The sequence below is a fragment of the Andrographis paniculata genome, unplaced genomic scaffold, assembly GCF_009805555.1.
Source record: "Andrographis paniculata isolate CXL003 unplaced genomic scaffold, ASM980555v1 Contig69END, whole genome shotgun sequence".
Classification (NCBI taxonomy): Eukaryota; Viridiplantae; Streptophyta; class Magnoliopsida; order Lamiales; family Acanthaceae; genus Andrographis; species Andrographis paniculata.
Window position 1 is genome coordinate 7342836 of NW_026137605.1, and position 24114 is coordinate 7366949.

The 24114-nt window shown below is 30.8% G+C and overlaps 3 protein-coding genes across 4 annotated transcripts; 2 read left to right on the forward strand and 1 right to left on the reverse strand.

Annotated features, from left to right (window-relative positions):
* LOC127264063 (ERAD-associated E3 ubiquitin-protein ligase HRD1B-like) lies at window positions 1–5331 on the forward strand. Of its 2 annotated transcripts, XM_051293420.1 has the most exons (9): window positions 1–166; window positions 837–1383; window positions 1477–1653; window positions 2088–2237; window positions 2326–2522; window positions 3828–3984; window positions 4261–4480; window positions 4709–4746; window positions 4864–4985. In XM_051293420.1, exons 2-8 carry the CDS (start codon window positions 851–853, stop codon window positions 4730–4732), a joined length of 1458 nt encoding a protein of 485 aa, XP_051149377.1. In that variant the 5' UTR covers window positions 1–166; window positions 837–850; the 3' UTR covers window positions 4733–4746; window positions 4864–4985. The 2 variants fall into 2 exon arrangements, with proteins under 2 accessions (XP_051149377.1, XP_051149376.1); XM_051293419.1 differs by lacking the exon at window positions 4709–4746 and having other exon boundaries at window positions 4864–5331.
* Window positions 5332–12643: 7312 nt separating this feature from the next.
* Window positions 12644–16451, forward strand: LOC127264214 (SEC12-like protein 1). Its single transcript, XM_051293671.1, has 10 exons — window positions 12644–13064; window positions 13189–13286; window positions 13375–13507; window positions 13626–13717; window positions 14574–14673; window positions 14763–14835; window positions 14933–15053; window positions 15524–15643; window positions 15845–15915; window positions 15998–16451. Exons 1-10 carry the CDS (start codon window positions 12906–12908, stop codon window positions 16186–16188), a joined length of 1158 nt encoding a protein of 385 aa, XP_051149628.1. The 5' UTR covers window positions 12644–12905; the 3' UTR covers window positions 16189–16451.
* Window positions 16452–17197: 746 nt separating this feature from the next.
* LOC127263340 (probable small nuclear ribonucleoprotein F) lies at window positions 17198–20955 on the reverse strand. Its single transcript, XM_051292321.1, has 6 exons — window positions 20817–20955; window positions 19295–19382; window positions 19139–19176; window positions 18272–18336; window positions 17309–17415; window positions 17198–17236 (listed from the first exon to the last, which is right to left on the reverse strand). Exons 1-5 carry the CDS (start codon window positions 20820–20822, stop codon window positions 17346–17348), a joined length of 267 nt encoding a protein of 88 aa, XP_051148278.1. The 5' UTR covers window positions 20823–20955; the 3' UTR covers window positions 17198–17236; window positions 17309–17345.
* Between the last annotated feature and the right edge of the window lie 3159 nt (window positions 20956–24114).

Here is a 24114-nt window from a genome sequence, read left to right on the forward strand (position 1 = left end):
CACATTTTTTCTACCTTGACTTGATTAAGTTTAATGTTTAGAATCTTAGCGTCGTTTTGAAAACTGGCAGGCGTATTTATATTTTTTACAAAATAGCCCTACCGACGATTCGACTCCCTCCGCCGCCGGCGACTCTCGTACGGCTCGGACTCCTTCAACCGTATTGGTACTTCATCGTTTTGTTTCTCTCACAATTTTCTTCTTAATTGTTCACTTTCTTGCTCTTGTAATTCGTTATCCTGTATGTACAAGATCCACGATATGCCTCCTCGCGTCCCTCGCTAGTGTTAGATTATATATATATATTATATTATATTGAATAATTTAGGGATTTGATTGTTTCATTTCTGCTAAATTTCTTAGACCTAAGATTTAGGTGCGGAATTTTCGGATTGTGCACAAAATGTTTTATATATTTTGTTGGCATTGTATTGATGTATGGAATTCTCCGCGGGGCTTTCTTTTGGATTTTAATGTTGTCTTTGCGATTTTTATGTTCTAGAACTTGTTGATTTGTGCTCATTTCGAAATTTCTACTTTGGTTAGGACTTAGAGGACTTGGTATGCATATGTGATGCACTCCCGTAATTCGTTGTTGTGAAATAATTTTGTTAGTAAAATTGAATCATATATATTGATGTTTTCTAGCATCCAATTGTTTCCTAGAAACTTAATGAAATTTGTGACAGAAGTTGGGATTGAAGGTTTGTGGGAGTTGCTTTTATGTTCTATTTATCTATTTTGAAGATTCAGGCACATGGTAACAGTCAATCTATACAAATCCATATTTTGTAGGTACTATGTAGGTTGAACTATTGATTGTATGTAATGTGCAGGGAACAAAGTAGAAATGATGAGGCTGCAAACTTATGCTGGAGTCAGCTTATTGGCAACATTGGCTATTATATATCATGCCTTTAACAGTAGATGCCAGTTTTATCCTGCAATGGTTTACTTGTCAACTTCAAAGATCAGCTTGGTCCTCCTCTTGAACATGGGCCTGGTTTTTATGTGTATCTTGTGGCAATTTACCAAAAAAGTATTTCTTGGCTCACTGCGGGAAGCAGAAGTTGAGAGGCTAAATGAGCAGTCATGGCGGGAAGTTATGGAAATACTGTTTGCAATCACTATTTTTAGACAAGATTTCTCAGTTTCGTTTCTTGCCATGGTTACTGCTTTACTTTTGATAAAGGCATTGCATTGGTTGGCCCAAAAGAGGGTTGAATACATTGAAACAACACCATCAGTCCCTAAGCTTTCTCACTTCCGCATTGTTTCATTCATGGGATTCCTTCTCCTCATTGACAGTATATTTCTGTATAATTCAGTCAAATATTTGGTGGAAACCAGACAGGCATCAGTTTCCTTGTTTTTCTCCTTTGAGTAATTTTCTCGGACCATATGATATTTATTTGATCATGTTTTTGCTGAAACTGTTTTTAAATGTTATTGTTCTGGTTTATTTGTTTATGTTAGATACATGATATTGGCGACGACAACTGTTGCAACATTTGTGAAGTATACATTCTACGTCATTGACATGCTTATGGAGGGGCAGTGGGAAAAGAAGGCTGTCTACACCTTTTACTTGGAGCTGGTCCGGGACTTACTTCACTTGACTATGTATATGTGCTTCTTCCTGGTTATTTTTGTGTAAGTAACCACTCAACTCAATTCTTCTACATGAATAATGGCAAAATGCTTAGGTTGTCTTTCTTTTCTCCAGTTCATGCTTATTATTCACCTATTTTGGTGTGCATTCCCATGTACTTCTCTATATGGAATATTTGCTTTTGAAGTTTTTTGTTCCGGTTCAGAGTTTGACTGGTGCCTGTGCCTGTGTGCTCTAGTTAATGACAATGTTTCTACGTATTGTTGTTGTCATGTATATACTTCTGCAAGCTGAAGCATTTCTTTGAAATCTTATATGGGCAACTGATTAGTAAACATAGCTGCGGTTCCCTGGCAAGTGAAGCAATGATGATCTCTGTTTATGAGCATAATTATCACTTCTTTCTTATCAATTCGATTAGTGTTGTTCCATAAATATTTGTGTGGTACTATTAATTTTCCTTTCATCACCCCAGGAATTATGGTGTGCCTCTTCACTTAATTCGGGAGCTGTATGAGACATTCCGTAACTTCAAAATCCGTGTGGCTGATTACATACGGTACCGCAAGATAACTTCAAATATGAATGATCGTTTCCCAGATGCAACAGCCGAGGAGCTCATTTCGTAAGCAGACTTTTACTTGATTGGAACAAGTACTTGGCTTCATCTGATCATTCTCAATTGTTTTTGTTTCCTCTTCCTCATTGTCTAGGAGCGATGTTACCTGCATTATATGTCGTGAAGAGATGACTACAGCTAAGAAACTTATCTGTGGGCATCTTTTCCATGTACACTGCCTTAGATCTTGGTTGGAAAGACAGAACACGTGCCCAACATGTAGAGCACTTGTTGTACCAGCTGAAAATGGAACATCAACTTCTGGATCAACAGCTAATAGTCAACAGCAAGGTATATAATTCTTCTTTTGAGTGCGACTGTGCTGCTTTTCATGTTTTTGGCTTGTTACTAAAATAGAGCTTAATCATGTTGAGGAGATGTTGTGAGGTAAACCCTTAATCAGATTACTTAGTATGCACATCAAATTGACCTGGATAAGGTCTGATAATACTAACGTTTATGTTAGACAAAGAAAGGAACAAGCTCACTTAGGTTTTGTTTTTTTTCATTTTATTTTGAGTCTTTCTTTAAGGTCTTTAGTCCATGTAAATGAACCCATATATATAAGGGTCCATCTAGGTAAAATATAACTAACGGGCTCCTCTAAGTTCAAGAGATTATTAGGTTTTTTATTGAAGACAGCTCCGGCTTGGTACCCAGAGAACTGGTTTTCCTTTGCAAATTTATTATTTGCATTAGGAATAAAGTTTATGTTTTATATTTTACCCTGTGTTCTACCTATTGGTCCTACCCGCCGGATATCAATACTGGAGTAGAACATCTAAGTGACGTGAAAGAATTGGTCGGGATTTTGAGGGAAGAGACCGCTCAAATCCATCTTGACATTACGAAAAGGTTGGAAACCTATGGAGAAAAAACTGCCATATTGATGGCTTAGTGACGATGTGTGAGGAGTTGGTGACGATCGCTGCTATGATAGGTGTCACTAGTGCAGAGTCCACAACTATTGAATGGACAAGATTGAACGAGTCATAAAGGATATGCTTCTTGCAAAGATTATACAACCAAGCATGAATACTACTCTAGTGAGTTCCACAATGTCGCTGTCCCCGGTAAGCTGGCTGGTTTTAGGAGATTAGGACTCGGTTTGGATCAACAAGGGGGAGTTGCATAATCAGTTTTCTAAGTCCTACATTAAGGACAAGGCGGTTTTTAAGGGAGATGGAGTTCTTATGAGGTCAAACAATATCAAAGTTTACATTAGACAAGAAAGTTGATGACTTAAGAGTGGAATTTTATTTTATTTTTGAGTTTTTTATTTAATATGTCTATAGTCCATGTAAATGAGCCCATATATATATAAAGGGTCCATTTAGGTCAAATATAAATAAGGGGTTCCTCTACGTTATAGAAGTTTTTAGATTTTTTTTTTTTTTATTGAAGACAGCTTTGGCTTAGTAGCAGGAAGAATTGGTTTTCCTTGAATGTTTATTCTTCGCAATAAGGTTTATTGTGTTTGTGTTTCTCTGCATTCTATGACTACTTTCTGAAGGTTCATTTGTTGCTTATGCTCCATGCTGTGCATTCTAGTCTTCATTCTATTGCACTTTTCATGGTACATCTGATGCAATGCAGGTCCTAGCACTTCCGGGACATCGTCTCAAGGGTCTGTTAGTGGAGGTGTGGCAAATGGTAATGTCAGTCATCATCAGGCAAGACTTCAAGCTGCTGCTTCCGCTGCCTCTATATATGAGAAATCTTTCGTTTATCCATCTCCTAACACTTTTATGCGGTATGCACTTTTTTTTATACCGTTTAGTACACTTGATGAAATTCGAACAGATGGGAATGCTAGGTTATAAATGATTTTGAGCTTTTCATTTCTGGGATGCATAATAAGGGACATATATCATTTAAGTTCGGGATTATGAATGGGTAGATTTATTCTTAAATCTCCATTCTGTCTTTTTGATATATCCATGAATGATTTCCTGGGTCAGTTGTTTTTCAAAATTTCCCCCCTTTTCTAAACCAGAGCAGACGCTTAACAATTCAAACGCATGCACAGGTCACCTGGATTTGCTACACTTCCTCAGTCACTTCAACATTCTGGAAACACAGTAATGGCAGATCTCGGCAGTGGAGTTTCAAACATGACCTTTTTACAAGAACCTCAAGGTACTTTTGTCCCTTCCCAGTTTCCGGATGAAGATGGTCAACTTGGGGTGGGAAGTGCATCTGTCTCTCAGCATGATTTACAAATAAAACTAATTGAGCTACAGATTGAGGTATTTCCTATCAGATCTGTCTGACCAAGCAATTTTTCTTATTTCATGGGCAAGTTTTTTACCTGACAATATATTTTTTTGCCCCTTATAAATGTCTGTGTGTGAAGATGAAGTTTGAGATGATTGGTGATCTCACTTTTGTCATTCGTATAACGATCCGATTCATGATTAGAGCATCTTATACTCTTTGTCCCCATAAAAACATAATAGATAATTGAATAAATGCAGATCTCAACAATGAGACTGAGGTAGCTGCTACAAAACATGTACTTCCAAAACCATGCATGCTTGCTTTTCCTAGTTTCAAAATATTAATCTGCTCTCGTCATATGTAAATATTATTAGAACCTTCTAATACAAAGTACCTTATACTTTACAACCAGTTTCTACAGCGCCAGCTCAAGCTTCTGCAGTCAAGCAATGAGAAAAAACTAGATCCTGGAACATTTGATATCAAGGGAAAGGCAGTATTGTCATCTTCATCTTCATCCACTGTGAGCTCTAATGTGAGTAGCCATCCAGCAACCACAGACTAATCTTCCAGTCAGAACTACAGCCTAAATCAAGGTTTGTCAACACTTTTCGTTGTCTTGTATTCATATTGGAAACACTTTAAACACTATACCCATATCCAAGAACCCGGCGTAATTTGTGTGCTTGTTGTTGTTCTAGACACCATCACTATGCAAACTTCACGCCCTTCGGTATACACTAAGAATTAGTCCACTCTTGTTTTCTGTCTAGTGTAGAATTTTACCATGCTAGGGTGATTTTACTGCCCTCTGTATTTGAACATTTTGACTTCCTGAAATCGACGGCCCTCTCCCATAAAATGTATGATTTATTCAGAATTCTTGAGCATTATACATACATACTTATTAATTCAATCAGTTCTTTGGAGGTTATGCAGTGCAGGCGCAGCTTTTTTGTTAGTATTATTTTATTTTATTATTATTATTTTTTTCAAAATAGAAATATGGCTGTGATATGTGTTTTGGCAACTGGTGATATGGACTAGTGTGGGCGGCTTTGTTTGGTTTGGTTGATCGTTTGTTTGTGATGTTGTGCTTTTGTACGGATTATTACATATGGTGATGAAAAATGTTTCTTGTTTTTATTCTATATTTGGTTTTACAACTTCTTACACGAGGTCGTAGGGAGTTTGATGGGTGCCTGAAAATGAGAGGTAAACATCTAACGTTTGTTTAGGTGGAAGTGTTCTGGTATTATGAATTGTTTTGGAAATACAATGGAAAATAGTTGTTAGATGTTATTGCATTTGATGCAAAAATAGATTTATGATATGATATTTTTAATAGAAATAGACGTTGAATTTGATATTTTTTGAGAGTTTTTTTTTTTTTTTTGATAAATGTTGACGCGATAATTCCTAAGTTTATATTTTTTCTTTTTCTTTTTTTTTTAAAGTTTAATTTGGAATTTTTTTTATTTTTTTATTTTTTTTATATGACGTGAGAATTCGTAATTTCTAGTATTTTTCAAATTCGTCTTGATAGACTCTTTTGATTGACTTTAAAAAAGTTTGCTTTTAAGAAAATATTAAATATATTTGTATTAGTTTTTGTCTAAAAATGAATGGAAATACCTTTCATTACAAGCATTTTGGGACAATTCCTGTAAAAACAATAATAATAATAATAACAATAATAGAAGTATAAAATAGCACGGGTTTGAATGTGTTGAATATTGGGGAAGAAAAAACTCAAAATATGGTTAACATGTCTACATCCTGGAGGTTTTTATCCAAAGTATCAATTATCACTTTTGTAGCACTAACAATAATTTATTTGTGGTTATGTCTATTTGAGCATGAATTTTAGTAAAAATAAATCATTATTATTAATTTTTTATAGTAAAACAATATAAAATAATATTTTTTGTACTAAAAAATGAAACAAAAATATAAATATATATTTTCTTTTACGACAACTCAAAAAAAAAAAAAACATTTAGATGACTAATAATTTATAAGGCATTTGCCCAACTATATAACCTAAAAATGAAACAAACTAAAATACATCCCAAAAAAACATAACACACTAATAATAGGATATTCATGAAGAACACCTGTACTGTTTTTCGATGACATCTTCACCTAACTTCTCTTGTAAGAGTCTTCTACAATTTTTTGAGAAGTAAGAAACATCGACGATGCTATCTTCTTTCAAAGATATGGAAGCACAATTCAAATCTAATCATGATCTTTGATTTCATAATTTTATTAGATTTCTCAACAAACTTATCCAATGAGATGTTCATGTCTTGATCTTGATCTGTTCATCTAATTGGCCAAAAAGTGTGCAAAAAGCTTGAATCTAATATTATATCTCGAATCTAATATCAATTTCAACAAAATGTATTTTAAGATCTCTTTCGTTCTTTTTAATCAGTGTTTGTTTTGGTTATGCTACGATATATTCGAATGTGCAACTCATATAAATTAAAATCAACATGTTCTAAACAGTTAACAAATGTTGTCTTTTTGCATTATATGTGACATGGTCTGATTTTTGTGCTGATCAATTTAATCAACATGGTTCTTCTGATTTGATTAGGTCAACACAAACTAGCGAGACGGATAACACATATTTGATAAACATAATAATATAATGTACATCACATATTATAACAACACATGATATATTTTCATGTAGTATAATATATATACGACATAATACATGTTTCTATGTGCTACATTATATTGTACTATATATATCAATGCACTGTTTGTCTTGCTGATTTATACCTACAAAATCAAATTAACACCATGATAATTTGATCATATCAACAGGCTAATTGTCGTCATATGTGACCCAAGGCAAAAATCTCATTGTACAATAACTATCTTGGGGGGCATATAAGTAGTAATGGCAGTTTCGGGCTAGTTCGGTGTCATGCAAGACTAGCCCAACTCATTTTTTTTATTCCACGCCAGAGTAGGCCTGGCCCAGTTTTAAATTGGGCTTGAAAGCTTAAGCCCAGGCACGGCTCGGTTCAAATTGTGCCATAGAGTGCCGGCTTAAATTTTAAAATATTTTTATTTTTAATTTTTTTTTGCACAATTTTTTTTATTAAAAATAAAGTATGTTAATTTAAATAAATACAATTAGGATATAAAAGATATTTTTATTGATAATTAAGAAATTTATATTAAATATATATTAAAATTTTATTTGATAAATCGTGCATGGCCAGGCATGGTCCGATGCGTACAGGCGCCGGCACGATCCGAATTTTAGACCGTGCCTATCTCACCCGGCCTAAAAATTTTTCCAACATATTTTTTTAAGTCTAAATACTTATTTTTTATACCGTACCGTGCTCTAAACAGATTTTCATACTATGTAAATTTTCGGCAGCTTTACATGTAGAGTCATTTCACTTGAAGGATTGTATTATAATATCTATATTATTTAAATGGATTAAAATCAATGGACTAACTAATATAATATTTATTTTGTATGATTAAATATTAGATAAATTATATTATGTTTAGCGTGTTTGATTATATGGTATATTTATTTTTTCTTACAAAAAATACTCTAATGTTATCAATAATTATTGTAATATAATTTATTTTATATTTTTTTCTTTTCAATTATAGCAATATAATATATAACAATATTAAATTTTAATTGAGTTATTGTCATGAAAAAATATGTATATATATAATTTGATATATTTATATTATTTATTAAATATATTTAATTTTGTACTCAAATTTATAAATTAAGTTTTAGTAACATATTTTATAGTATTCTGATCATTTATGTTATTGATTAAAAATTTTAAAAAATATATATAATTTACATTTAAAATAAAATTAAAATATATTAAACAAAAAAATTATTATTATATTTATATAAAATATTTCTAAGTATTTAAAAAAACGATTAATTTAGATAATTTAATAAGTAGAATTAAAAAATACTTCTATCAGGAAGTTTGATTTTATTAATAATCTAATAAATGAGTATAATTATATTGTAGCATACTTTTAATTATACAGAACTCTAATACATTAAAAATAAACATTTGATTAGGTCGATAAAACTCCTCTTCAATCATATCAATGATAGTTTCTTCAAGATGATAATCCAAATGTCTCCATCAATCAAATATGACTTTTTGTATTGGCAAGAAATATTTGGAAGAATCAACATTGACACTATTTGATAGACATATTTATTTCAATGTAGGGTCGTTGACTTTAATTAATAGTAGATCCATTTTATTGTTTATGTTTATTATATGTAGAATTGTTCAATGAACCGAGTAAATTCGAATATTTGGTGTTCGAATTTGACTTGAATATGTTATCATTAAAGATTTGGCTCAGTTCGTTTATAAATTTGGACTGAAATAGTGGTTCAAGTTCGGCTCGCAGAACTTGAATTCGAACTTGACTTGAATTATTATTAATTTTTTAATGCATATATATTTATTTTATTAAAATAATAATAGTTCACTAACAATATAAATTTTTATTCAAAAAAATAAACAACTACAATAATCGACGAGTCAAAGATTCATGAATAAACCTGAAAATATTTTTAAATGTTAATAAAAGTCTTAGGGTGTGTTTGTTTGGAGGATTGGATTTTAAATATACTATTCATCTCATTTTTCTTCCCAAAAAAACATCAAATCAAACATCTATTTTTCATTTTTTATATTATACTAAAAATCGATTTTACATTCAAAACATCACATCGACATATATTTATATCACATTATACAACTATTCAAATTCAAAATTTTTACTATTCAAATCTCAATTCAAAATCCAAACCCTCAAACACATCCACCCTTAATAAAACTTTTAATTTAGCAAGCAACACTAGTGATCTCATTTTTTTTAAAAAATGTTATTTGCAATCTATGGACTTCAAGCATAAAATTTTTTGTAAGTTTCTTGAGCATTTTTCATTTGTAATAAAAATAGAGAAACAAAAGAAAAATTTTCCTCCGTCCCATTTGAAAGGGCACTTTGCAGTTTTATAGTAGATTAAAAAATAATAATATTTTATTGATTAGTGGAAATATGTTAGAAGTTTTAAAAAATTTTCCTTTGACTTGATGTATAAAGTAATGGTTTGTGTATATTTATAATTTAAATAAAAGTTAAAATCAATTTGATATTAGTATGTGATTACTTTTACTAGAAAGAAGAATTGATACTTTTGAATGGGGCGGACAAAAATGATAAAACAAAATATATATTTTGAAAATTTAAGCATGATATAATTCATAAATTTTTAATTCAAAGAAATAATGCACACAATTATTTATCAATTATATGTTATTTTTTTAAATAAGTACGGAGGCGATGCCGATGGAATCGGTACATTTGATCCCCACGCCGCTGCAACGGCCGAAAGGGCTGATCCTCAGGGTCATGGAGGAGGTGAGGCTGCCCCCAAGGTATACTCGGAGCTGGTGCGGATGCCCCCAAGTGATCCCCGGAGTTGATGGGGCGACCGGAGGTGTTGAAGCCGTGGTTGGTCATGCCCCCCCAAAGATCAGTACCTCCTCCTCCGACAGGAATGTTTCCTTGACCGTTCACCTCCGTGATGTTGGCACGCTTACGCCACCAAACAAATGATTGTTGTGCCATTGGGAAGTTGCTAGCGTGTACCTACTGCACCCGGAATGTCCTTGATATGCCGGTGGTCTTACAGTGGTCTGCCCTAGGACCGCAAAGGTTCTTCAGCCACTGTCTCATCCGAGGGGTTATTGTTTTCGTTTCTTTTGTTTGGTATGGTTACGTTACCATACTGGAGCGTCGTAGGGGGATATCTGGATGTGCCCCCCTTGCTGCCATTGCTGGAAGAGCATTTTCATCATTTCCGGGGTTGGTCACCGGTGTTTTGCCCTTTCGCAGCTTCTGCTCTCTCGTCCATGTAATTTCGTTTCGGATGATGGGCTTGAAAATGTTGGCAAAATACCGAGAGAACGTCAATGTTGAGTCGTGGAGGGCATATCGGATTTCCCCACGAATTTGATCTTGGAAGTTTCACTGGTGATTTCCTCTTCCTTTGACATCTTAACTATCTCCAGCGATAGTAATTTGCGACTCCTCAGTTACATAAAAAGTGCAAGACTCGTCGGAGTCCCACTAGATGTGCCAATCTGTCGTCGCTGAAATTCGTCGATAGCGGCCCAAAGGGTTTAAGCCAATCGAAATTGACAATAATTGGGTTTTCCGGCCTACTCAAAAAAAGTATTTGAGCTAAGTTTCGAGCAAAAATAAATTGGTATAAAAATTTGCAGGAATTGAAATACTGGATTGAAAAAGAAAAGTTAAGAAAATTTGCTCAAGAAATGAATTAAATTGAATACAAGAATTTATGAACAAAAAAATCAAATAGAAAAGCAATAATAATGCACGAATAAAAAGTAGAAAGAAAAGAGTTGAATTTGCTGTTCTGGATGAGATGTGTTTATCTCTCCTCTCAATCCTTTGCCCCTTTAAATACTTGTGAATTTATTTTGTTCCTCAATTCTCTTTACTTATTCATGATTTTAAGAACCAACTTCTTATTTCTCCCACTGCTTAATCCCATTTTTTTCTCAACTTTCCAACTCTCTTCAATGTTATCTTATTCAAATTAGATATGTCTTCATCCTGAATAAGCTTTAGGACTAATCCAACTCTCATTTGTTGTGGGCCTCCGACTGGACTGAGCTTCTTCGTGGGCTAGGTTGCGCTCTTCATTTGAAAATTAGGGAGTAACAATATTATAATCTTTCAATAGTTTTGCAAAAAAAAATAAAAATAAAAATAGAAAATACAGAAAAATAAAAATAAATAAATAAAATTCCAAATAAACACCCTTTTAATTATTTTTTTAATTCAAATATACTTCCATAATCTTCTAAATTATGCTTATTTTTTCTTTTTTGGTTTGTCTACTTAAAATATTTTTGTGTTCTTATTGAATAAAAAATTATACTATTTATTGTAAAAAAACAAAAAATAAATTTTTGGTTTCATTGTAAACAATTTGTAATACTCCGAAGTTGGGGCGATGCTAGGCCAACTTCATGTCAATAATGTGCATATTTTTTTTCGAAAGTTCTACTAAAAGAACTCTAGAATTAAACGCGATGGAAGGACTCGGGCCGACCTTTGGGGACAGTTTACAATCTCGACACGCCTGACTTTGTGTGGCTTGCGGACCGGAGTGTCACAACAATACTAATTAATTTTGATTTTACTGAAAAAAATTTATCAATTTTTGTCTCATAATAACTAACATGAATTGAACACGGACACATTGAATGGCTCAAAAAATTGACGAAACTTTTAAGATAATCAACACAGCCGTATTGAATCCAACGTATTCATATTTAAACATGACCACGACCTTATTAATTCAACATAGACATGTTCAAACATGAGCATGTTCATTGTGTTGTTCGAAATCATTTTAGCTATTACGAGACCAAAATTATTTAATTTTAATTGGAATAAGACTAAAATTAATACAAATAAAAATAAAAATAAAAAATCAATAGAACCAAAATTAATTATTTTAATTTAGAGCAGATAAAAAAATAATTTTTTTCCTTCAAAATATTTACTATTCTAAAAATACCAAAATACTCTAAAAACACAACCAAACAAACCTAAATTAATCGAACACTATAAAATAGACTTGCCAACGGTTCAAACGTTTAAGAATCATCTTTGAACCGCCCGTTTATTATTAATTTAATTTTTGATTTTTTTTTTCTAATTTTTAGAATTTTATTTTTATGATTAATTTTGATTTTCGATATTTTTTGTATTATTATGAAAAATATATAAATAATCTTTAAAATATATAAATCAATTATTTATCAGTTTATTAATTAAAAATTAAAATTAAATTAATTAAATAACAATATAAAAAACAATAGTTTAAAATTATATAATGAAAAATTATTAAATTTAAGATATAAATATACAAAAATAGTATTATATTATTATTTGTCTATATATTCATAACTATTTATTAATACTAATATTATTTTATTTTTATAAAAAATATAATATTTAATTATAATTAAATTATTAATATTATAAAATATCTATTTTATTTAATGTGTATACCCTAATTGCAACACACATCCACAACAGAATGGGCAAATACCCAAAAAAAAAATAATGATGATTGAAGAAGGAACAAAGAAATTAAGCATTATTTGGAAGTGCTGTCTCTGCGTTGGTGAATTTTGGGAATGAACAGAGCATATTCTCCTCACTTGTCGTTGTCGATTACACCTTTGCACTTTGTAGCCTTCACCCGTCACCCTTCACCGTCGTTCTCTCCGCCGGCGACTTTATCATCAACGCTCTTTAAATCACAACATCACAAATCCCCACATTTTGTGTTAATTCCTTTGCCACAGGATAGATATGGCTTTCGATGCTCCAGGGGAGGGAACAACAACCTGCGCCGCCTGGATTCGCCGACCGGACAACGCGCGGTTGGTCGTCGTCGGAAAATCGACGCTATCTTCGCTCGAGATTTACTCCTTCGATCCTAAAACCACTGCTCTCTCAGCTTCGCCCAAGGTTGTTATTGTATCATTGCCAATTTTATTTTTATGTTCTCAATCCATTCGATTTGAATAGTTTCTGTATCATTGATTGTGTCAATTTCTACAAATTTATCATGCAATTGCGTCTGTTTAATTAGGGGAAATATGAATTCGAAGAAGGAATCATTCCGGTGAAAATTGCCGTGCATCCGAGTGGAGACCAATTAGTTTGTTCCACCAACACTGGAGATTGCAAGTCAGTATCTAATTGTGTCTAGGGAAAGCTCTCATTATCGAATTGGATATTCACGTCTTGGGTTTTATTATCTAGTCCAAATTTGCAGACTGTTCGACATGTATGGTCGGGAAGACAAGATGAATCTTACTGCAGCAGAGCAGCTTCCGCTGCAGGGAATTGGTCGGCAAAATTGCATGGCCTTTAGCTACGATGGAACGAGGTTTGCTACTGGTGGAGCTGTAAGATTTCCTAATGAGATGTCAATGCTTTTTGTGTATCTGCAGTTATGTTCATTCGAGGTTATGCATAATTATAAGATCAAATCTTTCCATCAAATCTTTCCCCCTCTGTTTGAAGGACGGATCGCTTAGAATATTTGAGTGGCCTAGCATGCGTATCATTTTAGATGAGCCGCGAGCTCACAAGTCATTTCAAGACATGGATTTCAGGTAGAATGAGCTTATGTGCATCTTTGAGATTATTTTTCAGTAATTCACTGAATCTGTATGCCAATTTCTTCTACCTTCAGAATTTACTGTATATAATTTAAACTAACATTCCGGACACTAATGATCTAACACTTTTTATGAGTAACAAAGTTGCTTATTCTGGAGTGGAATAATAGTGTCTTCTTTGATTTGTTTAGATGCAAAATTCAAACATTTCGATAGAAGATTTTGGAGTCGTGAAACATTTGAAAATAGTAAAAAGTTAAGTATTTGATGAGATTGTTTTGGAATTTTAGAGTTCAGATGCAAAATTTAAATGTTTAGATGGAAGATTTGGAGTTTGGGAACATTTTAGAAATAGTAAAAAAGTAGAGTACTTGATATGATATCTTGGGATGTGATGTTTTGGAACTTCAGAGTTAAAAATGTAAAAATAAATGTGTAGATAGAAGATTTTGGAGTTTGGAAACATTTTAGAAATGGTAAAAAATTAGAGTATTTGATATGATATCTTGTGATGTGATGTTTTGGAACTTCAGAGTTAAAGATGCAAAGTTAAATGTGTAGATAGAAGATTTTGATGTTTTGGAATAGTAAAAGGTTAAATATTTAATGTGATATTTTGGAACTTCTGAGTTAAAGATGCAAAATTTAAATGTTTAGATAGAAGATTCTGTAGTTTTGAAATATTTTAAAAATAGTAAAAGGTTGAATATTTGATGTGGTGTTTTGTGAGAGGAAAAGAGATATTGATGTGATGGTTTTTTTGAAAAAATATTTATTGATAAATAATATCAAAACTTTCAAAGTGTATATATAAACCAAAATTCTTGGTTCTCAATATTGGTCTCTGCAGTTTGGACTCAGAATTCTTAGCCTCGACATCAATTGATGGTTCTGCGAGAATATGGAGTACAAATGATGGTGCTCCAGTTACAACATTGACGAGGAACCCTGTCTGTTCTATGTATTTTCAAATTCATAATGCTATTTCTCCTAATGCTTGTGGATTGAATGTTCAATTTCTACATTGCTAACTTTGTAGGATGAGAAGATTGAACTTTGTCGATTTTCTAAAGATGGAACAAAGCCATTTTTATTTACTTCAGTTCAAAGAGGTACACTTTGTCTGCATTGCTTTTCAAGAATGAAGTCATCCATAAAATTCTATTTTGTTAAGTTGTTGGTGAGTTGAAGTATGATTGTGTCTGCTAGGGACTAAAGCACTGACTGTTGTTTGGGATATAAGCACATGGAAAAAAGTCGGGCACAAGCGTGTACTCGGAAAGCCTGCTTCAATAATGTCCATTAGTTTGGATGGGAAGTATCTTGCTCTGTAAGTGCTGTTTTTCTGTCTCCTGAATCCCCTTTTTATCAAACATTTTAGCTTTAAAAAGAAGATATTATCCTTGAATCTTACTCTTTTCTAAATTGTTTTTGTATGGTAGTTTCTAAGAATAAAATGGACATATTTGTAACAGTAATAACTGGATTGAGGCTGATTCTTTGATGTATATTTTTTCTTTTTTTTTGGAGTTCTATTTTGTTCTTTTGTTTGTTTGAGCAGTAATTTTGATGTGATATTCTATAAGATAAAATACTATATTTTTAGAGAAAATAACAACACTGCCCGCATAAATAGGTTCACAAAATTCCGAGCTGCGAGTGTTGTTTTTTTATTTTGTTCTCTTATAGTCTGTCATTGCCTGTTTTCTTTGATTGCTTTTGGCAGATTTTGCCAAAAGCCATGTGATGAATAGCTGTTATCCTTAAAAAAATAAAATTTAGCTAACTTCAAAAACTTAGGGGGAGCAAGGATGGCGATATATGTGTAATCGAAGTGAAAAAGATGGTGGTTCGCCACTGGAGCAAGAGGCTGCACTTAGGTTCAGATATTGAAACATTGGAGTTCTGTCCCCGCGAGAGGTGAAACGAAAAATAATTACAATTGTTCCTCCAAAAATGGAGGAATATTTTTTAAAATTATGTTTTAGTCCTTAAATTTTTTTGTTGTTATACCGATCAAATAATAATAATAATAATAATAATAATAGTTACTAATTGCTATTGAGTGTAAAGAAAATAATGTCTTCAACTTATTGGTTTGTTTGTTTTGACACTTTTCAGAGTAATACTTACTACTTCTAATGAATGGGGAGTAATGGTCACAAAACTTACTGTCCCTGCCGATTGGAAAGGTTTCCTCTTCTTCTCTTTATCTCTCACTAAATTGAGTATAGATTAAATGTTAACCTTCATCTTACTTGCTTACAAATGCAGAATGGCAAATTTATTTGCTGCTCTTGGGACTGTTTTTGGCATCAATTTTGGCATTCTACATCTTCTTCGAGATTTCTGACTCATTTTGGAATTTCCCCCCTCCCCCACCAAGGGAACAATCTACTAGAATCGATGTTGAAAGCATTTTTTCGCAGTCGGACCAAAGTCCATGGGAGCCTTTAGACCTCTAATACTTCTGGTAATTTCTACTCTTTATGATCCTTGTGCAGAAGTGAAAAGTGGGGAAAAAAAAAGGTGATTCGATTCATTTACTTATGCAGCATTGTCTTGGCTTTTACATGAGAAAAATAAGGTGCGCAAATTGCGCTGGTCGGAAAACATTTTCGACACAAGTTTATAGTTTTTGTGATATGTTAGCATTGCTTAGAACTTGTCATTATTTTTTGTGACATGTAGAATTTGTTCACTTGTTATTTTGTTTTGTTTTCTTTCTTATTTTGTTTTTTCATTTGGATGGCACCATGCATTTACTATGCTCTCAAGATTTAATCTCTCCTTAATAAGAAAAAATTGCTTATTAATCACTTGTTTGAAAAGTTATCACACTTTTATGATTTAAAATCGGCATAAAACTCATTCTAGTGTGTTGTTTGCGGGAGTTTTGGATTGTAATTATTATTACAAAAAATTTCTGCTCAAAAATATTTTTTTTATTTATATTATTAAATTAAAATTTAATTTAATATTTAAAATATACCATTTATAGGACAATCAAATAATTATTTAAATCCAAAATCAAAACCTAATACAAAAATATTTTTAAATATGGCATAAAATCTCTTATAAGTTCCACAAGGCTCCTACATTTCTCAAAAAACATTGCATAGATCTATATGCAATTTGTCTAAGGAGTGAGTCATAAGCAATTTTCAGTAAATAAACATATGTAATAATAATACTCCCTAGCCACCGGAATTTAGGTAAAGTATAATTAGTAAGTAATTAAAAAATATATTAGTAAAAATAATTATTATTTAATAAAAATAATTATAGATTAAGATTAAGACAAGTAAATAATTTAATTAAAATTAAGAAAATTATAAAATTTAAAATGCATAAATTATGTGAGACAGACGAAAATAAAAAATAGGTATAAATTATGTGGGACAGAGGGAGTAATAAATTAGAGAATCATTAAAACATATCAACAAGCTTGTACACGCATTTTTCCTTAAACCCCCTGATGAATGGTATCATAATGAAAAGCCCAAGAAGTTCCTAACACAACAGCAAATATCGTTAGAGATAAAGACCAATCATTATAATATATATTACATAAATCAAGCTTACATGAAAATTGTTCTACAGGTTGGAAAATTCTTGCCACCTAATCGCGATCAGCTTCTTCGATTTCTTCATCCTCTTGCACGCCTCGTAGATAGAGGACATTGTTACATCTGCAGCCAAGATACAACCAAAACCCAAAAATGACAAGATACGCAACCAAAAATGGCTTTGGTTTTTGATGCAGCCAGTATAACTTGTATCCTCACCCCCTCTTTTACACAAATTGTACCCCAAATAGCTAATTGTTGGATACGACCAAACAAATCAATGAAACCATTTTATGGGAGATGGATATAGGCCCATTTTACATTATTGACTCAAGACACATTAAATAAATAAAAGACCCAAAAATAAATTAAAATAAAATAAAACAGAAGCTCCTTCTATCAACCTTGTGCCACAATCAACCCTAAGTAAACTTAGGCCCCTTTTTTCTCATCTAAAATCCTTAGGGTGTGTTCTTCCAATCAAATTTTTTCGACACACTATCCGAATAATATTACAAAAGAATACAAGATATACATACATCCAAATAATACACATAACATATATATATATTCTGTTCACTCTAAAAAAGTCAACAATCTCATACCTAACATAGAAAATACTTCAAACTAAACAAACACGCCCTAATATGACCGATTCTCATATCAAATTAACAATATCATTTTTATTTATAGTTCAAGAAATAAAACTCCTTTGAAACTGGTCTGACTATTAACACTTTTTATATCAAAACAAATCAAAAAAAATTTAAAAAGTGATTACTCATTGCCATTGATATCAATAAACACAAATTATTCCAAATACACATAAAGGGAACTTCTAATTTGCATAGCAAGCATGGAAAATATAGAGATGGGCCTATAACTCGGTGTGCATTTCATAATTGCTTAGGGATATCAAGAACGATAAAGGATGAGGAACGTAGATATTAAGAAAGACGAAAGCAGACCGTCAAAGTACCTGATCAAGATCTCTCCAAGACTTCCAGTGGACTGCCCGTCAACATATTCTTCAGCATTTGCAAGCTGCAAGATTTTACAAATTTCATATTATGCCATAAATTAATTATTAAAGTAACAACATTCTATCTTCGTTTCAGTAACAACATTTTACATGCTCACAGGGCTAGACTTATAAGACCAGTATATTGAGGTAAATTTACATTCACAATTCCTTGTAAAATAAAGCCATTAGAAAGCAATCCACCGTATTTGTTAAACAGAATATATTAATGCCCTGTAGGAAGTTATTTGGTAACCTTTATTATATCAATGTATTCATTTATTATTATTATATATCATTATTATTGTTATTATTATTTTACAGAGTTATTTGGTTAGATCTCCTGGTATTCTTAAACACTCAATATTTCACAAGGAATTTGCAATTTACCCATTTATTAAACAGCTTAAAAACACCTCATCATACATAATATTAGATTCAAAGCTATCAAAGGGTTTGAACCCAACATATCTCACAGAAGTGCATATACATACACATGTATAACCGACGATTGTACAAACTATTAACTTCAAACTAGAGAATGAAATTTTCATGTGGAATTATGGCAGGTTCTAAAACTAACTACACACATAAAATTATGCATACAGTCAAAATTAGTAATATGTTTAGCATACAATAAAGAGTGAAAGACATTCACTATGATCACTACGAAGGCTCATAAATGCGAGTTTTTTCCAGGTTTAAATGAAATGTTAGGAATATCAGCAACGTCCTTATAAACTACAAACGATCTTGCAAGTTCTACTCTACAATTCAATAATAATAATACAAGGTGCACAGAGATAGACTTTTTGTACCAAGTACCTGTAAATTCATGTACGAGTCCACAGACACAAGAAAGCCTGGAAACAAAGAAATAAGGGCAAACACAAAGTCATTATTAAATATAAGGAACAGGAAAACTAAACAAATATACTTAACAGATTTGGAATCTGAGATAGAGACACAAGAGACCAATACCTTTGTATTCCATCCCCCATTTGAGTTTAACCATCACAGGCTTCCCAGTCAAATTGTTCAAGAAAGGCTTTGGGTTAACAGGAACAGTCTGCAGTACAACACACAATAGCTTTTACAAAAGATTGATTGCAAATGCCAAAATGGGGAATAATTTGTAATTTGTGTGACATATCCAACCATTGGGATACAGCATGTTAGCACTCAGTTGTTCAAAAATAAAAACTTAATCTAAGGTAGAAGAAGAATATATAAGATATGATTTATGAGTCCTGCTTTACATGTGAAAAGGGGACTACCTCACTAAGGATAACAAGATTCGAAAACCATTATCTATATTAATTTTTTTAAACTTTCCTTCAAAAATTGATTGGTTAACTTTTAGGTCTTAATCCCTTCCTGTTTGCCCTTCACCAGTGCAACTTTATCCCAAACCAGTCTTTGAAATATACTTCTTTCCCCAAACAAAAACATCATACCTCAATTCTGACTTATTATTTCGTTATAAATTCAAATTCAAATGTGTATTATATCCCATGCGTAAACTGATTTAAATATGATACACACACCAATAAATATTCATTAACCCTTGTTCTATAACCTCATTCAGAAAATACAGAAATACTAATAAAACTTTACAGCAAAATTACAAATTTTCATATCTGTAATTTACAAGAATTGCACCCAAACAGACAATTAAATGCAGTAAGGGCAAACAGTAAATTTCTCCAGTCTTCTGAATTTTCAAAAAGCATTAAAAAACTAATTCAATTACATTCCCCAAGATTTGAGCCCTGAAATTGCTACAAGTTAGAGCACATAGCAAATGAAGTGAACTGATAAAATTTTGTGGCTTTGCATTAGAATGTCTATCTAATAGTGAAAACATATCAACACCAACTCATAAGCAATGACTAAGTCGACGACGAGTATTCACAAAAAAGAATGGAATTATATCCGATGGGAAATAGTCACATCCCCGCTGAGAATACGATTAGTCCAAATAAGGTGCAGCACAAGAGTATCCACATTCCAACAGAAAACCCTAAAATTCCATACTTTACTCACAGTTCTAATTCTAATAGAGAAATCATACACAACTGACATAAATTAAAGAGGACAATGATTTCTCTAATTGCTGAAATAGGCAGAAGTATCAAAAGTTCACATTCACACAGAATTGATCCCAACCATATATCAACAGTAAATACTAATGCAATTTACACTTAATTGTTACTTTCCAAAGCACATATGTCTTCCAAAGCTTAAGCGTGAATCGAAACCCCCAAGATAGGCCAACCAATCCCACATGCCAATTTTATTCTCAATCATAACGCTGAAAGCAGAAATTAAACTGAAAAACCTAAACAACGAAAAAAACATTCGATTCAACCCCCAATCAATGTGCTAATATTGGGCATTTCAATCAACGGCGTTTCATCATTGTGCCTTAGTATATCAAACCAGGCTTAGATTAACTAAAGAACGAGCGCATAACCGAAATGGAACAAAAGAACGAACTTACAGCCATGGATCGAAGCAACTTTCGGATATGGAGCTAGTCCTCCCTGACGTTGGAAGCCAACGGCAACGGCAACGTCAAATGGGTGTAGGGTTTTCGCGCTTCACTGCGTGTTTGGGAGAATATATTCACGTGTTTCGCATCAGGCCGGGCCCAAATAAATAGTCTTGGCCCAAAAATAATTCTAAGTTTTTATTTAATATTTTTGGATAAATTTATTTTCTTATCTTGTTATTTGGATAGATTTTACATGACTGTTTGTTTTATATTTTTTGTGCATAATTTTCTATAATATTATAAAAATATATATATTAACACTCATATATATATATATATATATATGATATACTTCCTCCGTCCAAACAGTCCAAACAAAAACTATAGTAAGTAAAAATAATGTAACGATATTTTTGGTATAAAAATAACCATGTGATGTAAAGTAGAAATATTTATGAAAAAAAAAAAATATTTAATAAAACGGTTACTGAATAGAAATATGTATAGTGGAACGAGGGAATACATATTTATTTATCCCTCTCTCTCTACACATAGTGTATAGGGTTTATTTTTTGGACAAAAGATCCCATGGAAATATATATATTTACCTATTTATAAAAAATTTATAACTAAACACAAAATATTATTTTTTTATATTATTGATAAATTTTCATATTAACATAAAAACGCATTTGTCTAAAAATACAAAGTTAACACATGTTCCAAGTTGATTCTTTTATGTTTACTTATTTGTTCAGAAAAACGCCGTGCTTGTTTGGGGATTGAATTTTAAATACATTATTTATCTTTTTTTAAAAAAAAAAAAAAAAATCAAATCAAATACTTATTTTTTATTTTTTATATTATATAAAAAATGAATTTTACATTCAAAACATCACGTCAATGTCTGTTTATATCTCATCATACAACAATTCAAATTTAAAATTTTTATTATTCAAATTCCAACTCAAAATCCAAATCCCAAACAAACACACCCATGATGCAACATTAAGGGGACGTTTAGTACGGAGAATGAAATTGCAAATAAATGGAATTGAATAGAGAATGAGAATTAATTCTTTTGTTTAGTACAACAGAGAATTCAGTTGAAAAATATAAAAAAATAATATAGCTATATTAATGGATAAAAAAAAGAATAAATGATTAACCGGATAAAAAAGAAAAAAAGTTTTAACGAATAAAAATTAATGAAAAATATTTTTGGTGACTTTTTTTTTTAAAAAAAAATTATAAATTATATACGATGTGTTTTAAGATTATATTTTAGTACAATTTCTTAAAAGATCGTAAAAATTAAATAATTTAACAATAAATTGATTTGATTTTTGTAAAATTGAAATAATATAATTTTTAAAAAAAATTATAAAAATTAAATAGTAAAAAAAAATTAAAAAAATATAGTGCAACATCATTTCTCTCTATTTCTCTGCATATAGTAGAGAAATAAAAATAGAGAAATATAAATAATTTATTTCTTTAGTTCCATTTCTCTTACTCGAACAAATAAGATAAATAAGTCATTTTTCATTTATCTTGTCTCATTTATCTTATTTGTTTGAGTAAGACAAATGCAACTCAAGAAATAAATCATTTCTATTTATTGGAATCAACTTCATTGCATTTTTCAAACAAACACTGTGGCCGCTGTGTTTGTTTGTATATTTTGAATCCAATTTATTTATGAGATTGCCTTGTTTAGTTAGCAGAAAGTGTATGCACTTACCAAAATTTTTGGAAAGTGCATGTAAAGACAAATATCAAAGTACCTACAGAGGCAGTTTCGTTCATGAGCTTGGTCCGATTTAATAGAATTTGAATTTTAAAATTTCAATAAATTTACGTTTAATTGAAAATAGATAATGAAATTTAAAGTACTTGGAATTTTAAAATCTCGTAGGAATTTTTTAATATTAGGCTATCCCTATTAATTTTAAATCTCAATCTTATTGCATTTCAATATTTACTTTTATTCCTCTTTATCTATTAAAAAAAAAAAAACTCTATTTCTTTTATATTATATATTTATATTTATATTGAAATTTATTTTAAAATATGACAGAATTTATGATCTTATTATATCTATATATCCTTTTTCAAATCATGATCTTATTATCTAACCAAATGCTATCTCATTCAAACACAAAACATTTCAAATTTCTAAAGCTAAGAGCACTTTAAGGAATTTATTTATTCATTTTCTAAAATTTAAAATAGCAATGATATAAAACAGGCAAACTTTTGGTAAAATAGTTATGTAAGCTCTAATTTTGAATAAAATTAAATACTAAATTTAATATATTTTTTTTAAAAAAATAGTAGATAAATAGAAAGAAACTCTATTAAATTTTATCTTATAAATTTATTTTTATTTTTTTTTTCTTTCACTCCTCTATCAAATTTACTCTGTTACTATATTTGAAAAAATTTAACCACCTTTAATTATTATTTTTGATTCAATATTTATTTATAATAAATTTAATTAATTTTATTACATTTTCTTTTTATTTTTTAATACTAACTAAAATTTTAAAAATGCTTATAACTAATTTTTTGTTTTTTAATAAAATATTTATTTTTTTAGTCCTTAAACCTAAATGAGTTAAATATGAAGGACATTAAATACTTATTACATAATTAATTAATTTTTTTTAAAAAAAATTATGAAATTACCAGTAATAATATATAGGAAAAAGTTGGAGGCTATGTAATTCTCACTCCGTTCCATGTAATATGAGTGTATTACTGTAGACACGGGAATTTAGGTAAAGTATAATTAGTAAGTAATTAAGAAATATATTAATAAAAATAATTATATATTAAAATTAAGATAACTAAATAGTTTAATTAAGATTAAAAAAATTTAAATTTTAAAATATGATTAAAGTGTATAATTAATTTTCCAAAAAAAGAAACGACAAATTATGTAGGACGGACGAAAGTAGAAAATAGGGACAAATTATATGGGACGGAGGGAGTACCATTTATTGCTAAAATAATTGCATTTTGAGATTTTTTTAATTCATTTTGGAATTCATTAAAATGGATCTGATTTGATTGCATACATTAATTGATCAGTTGATCATAATTTTTGAATTTAAATTTAAAAACGTGGATTAGTTTAACTGCATCATCGATATTTATAACTTATAATTTCAACTCTATTTAATATTTCATGATTGAACTTAATTGTTTTGACGTTTGATTCATGTATTTTTTATTTTTTTTATTTTTATAAAATAATATTTCTTTTTGAATTATTGTATTTTTATGAGTTGATAATACA

Bases quoted from the DNA above. Each gene is read 5' to 3' on its own strand.
- LOC127264063 (XM_051293419.1), top strand. From the start codon at position 851: ATGATGAGGCTGCAAACTTATGCTGGAGTCAGCTTATTGGCAACATTG. The intron at 2,238-2,325 runs GTAAGCAGACTT...CTCATTGTCTAG, and splicing joins ACAGCCGAGGAGCTCATTTC to GAGCGATGTTACCTGCATTA. The intron at 3,985-4,260 runs GTATGCACTTTT...ACGCATGCACAG, and splicing joins TCTCCTAACACTTTTATGCG to GTCACCTGGATTTGCTACAC.
- LOC127264214 (XM_051293671.1), top strand. From the start codon at position 12,906: ATGGCTTTCGATGCTCCAGGGGAGGGAACAACAACCTGCGCCGCCTGG. The intron at 14,674-14,762 runs GTCTGTTCTATG...CTAACTTTGTAG, and splicing joins CAACATTGACGAGGAACCCT to GATGAGAAGATTGAACTTTG. The intron at 15,916-15,997 runs GTTTCCTCTTCT...TTACAAATGCAG, and splicing joins TGTCCCTGCCGATTGGAAAG to AATGGCAAATTTATTTGCTG.
- LOC127263340 (XM_051292321.1), bottom strand. The intron at 18,337-19,138 runs GTACTTGGTACA...AAAATCTTGCAG, and splicing joins ACTCGTACATGAATTTACAG to CTTGCAAATGCTGAAGAATA. The intron at 17,416-18,271 runs GTACTTTGACGG...TCTTGGCTGCAG, and splicing joins CTTGGAGAGATCTTGATCAG to ATGTAACAATGTCCTCTATC.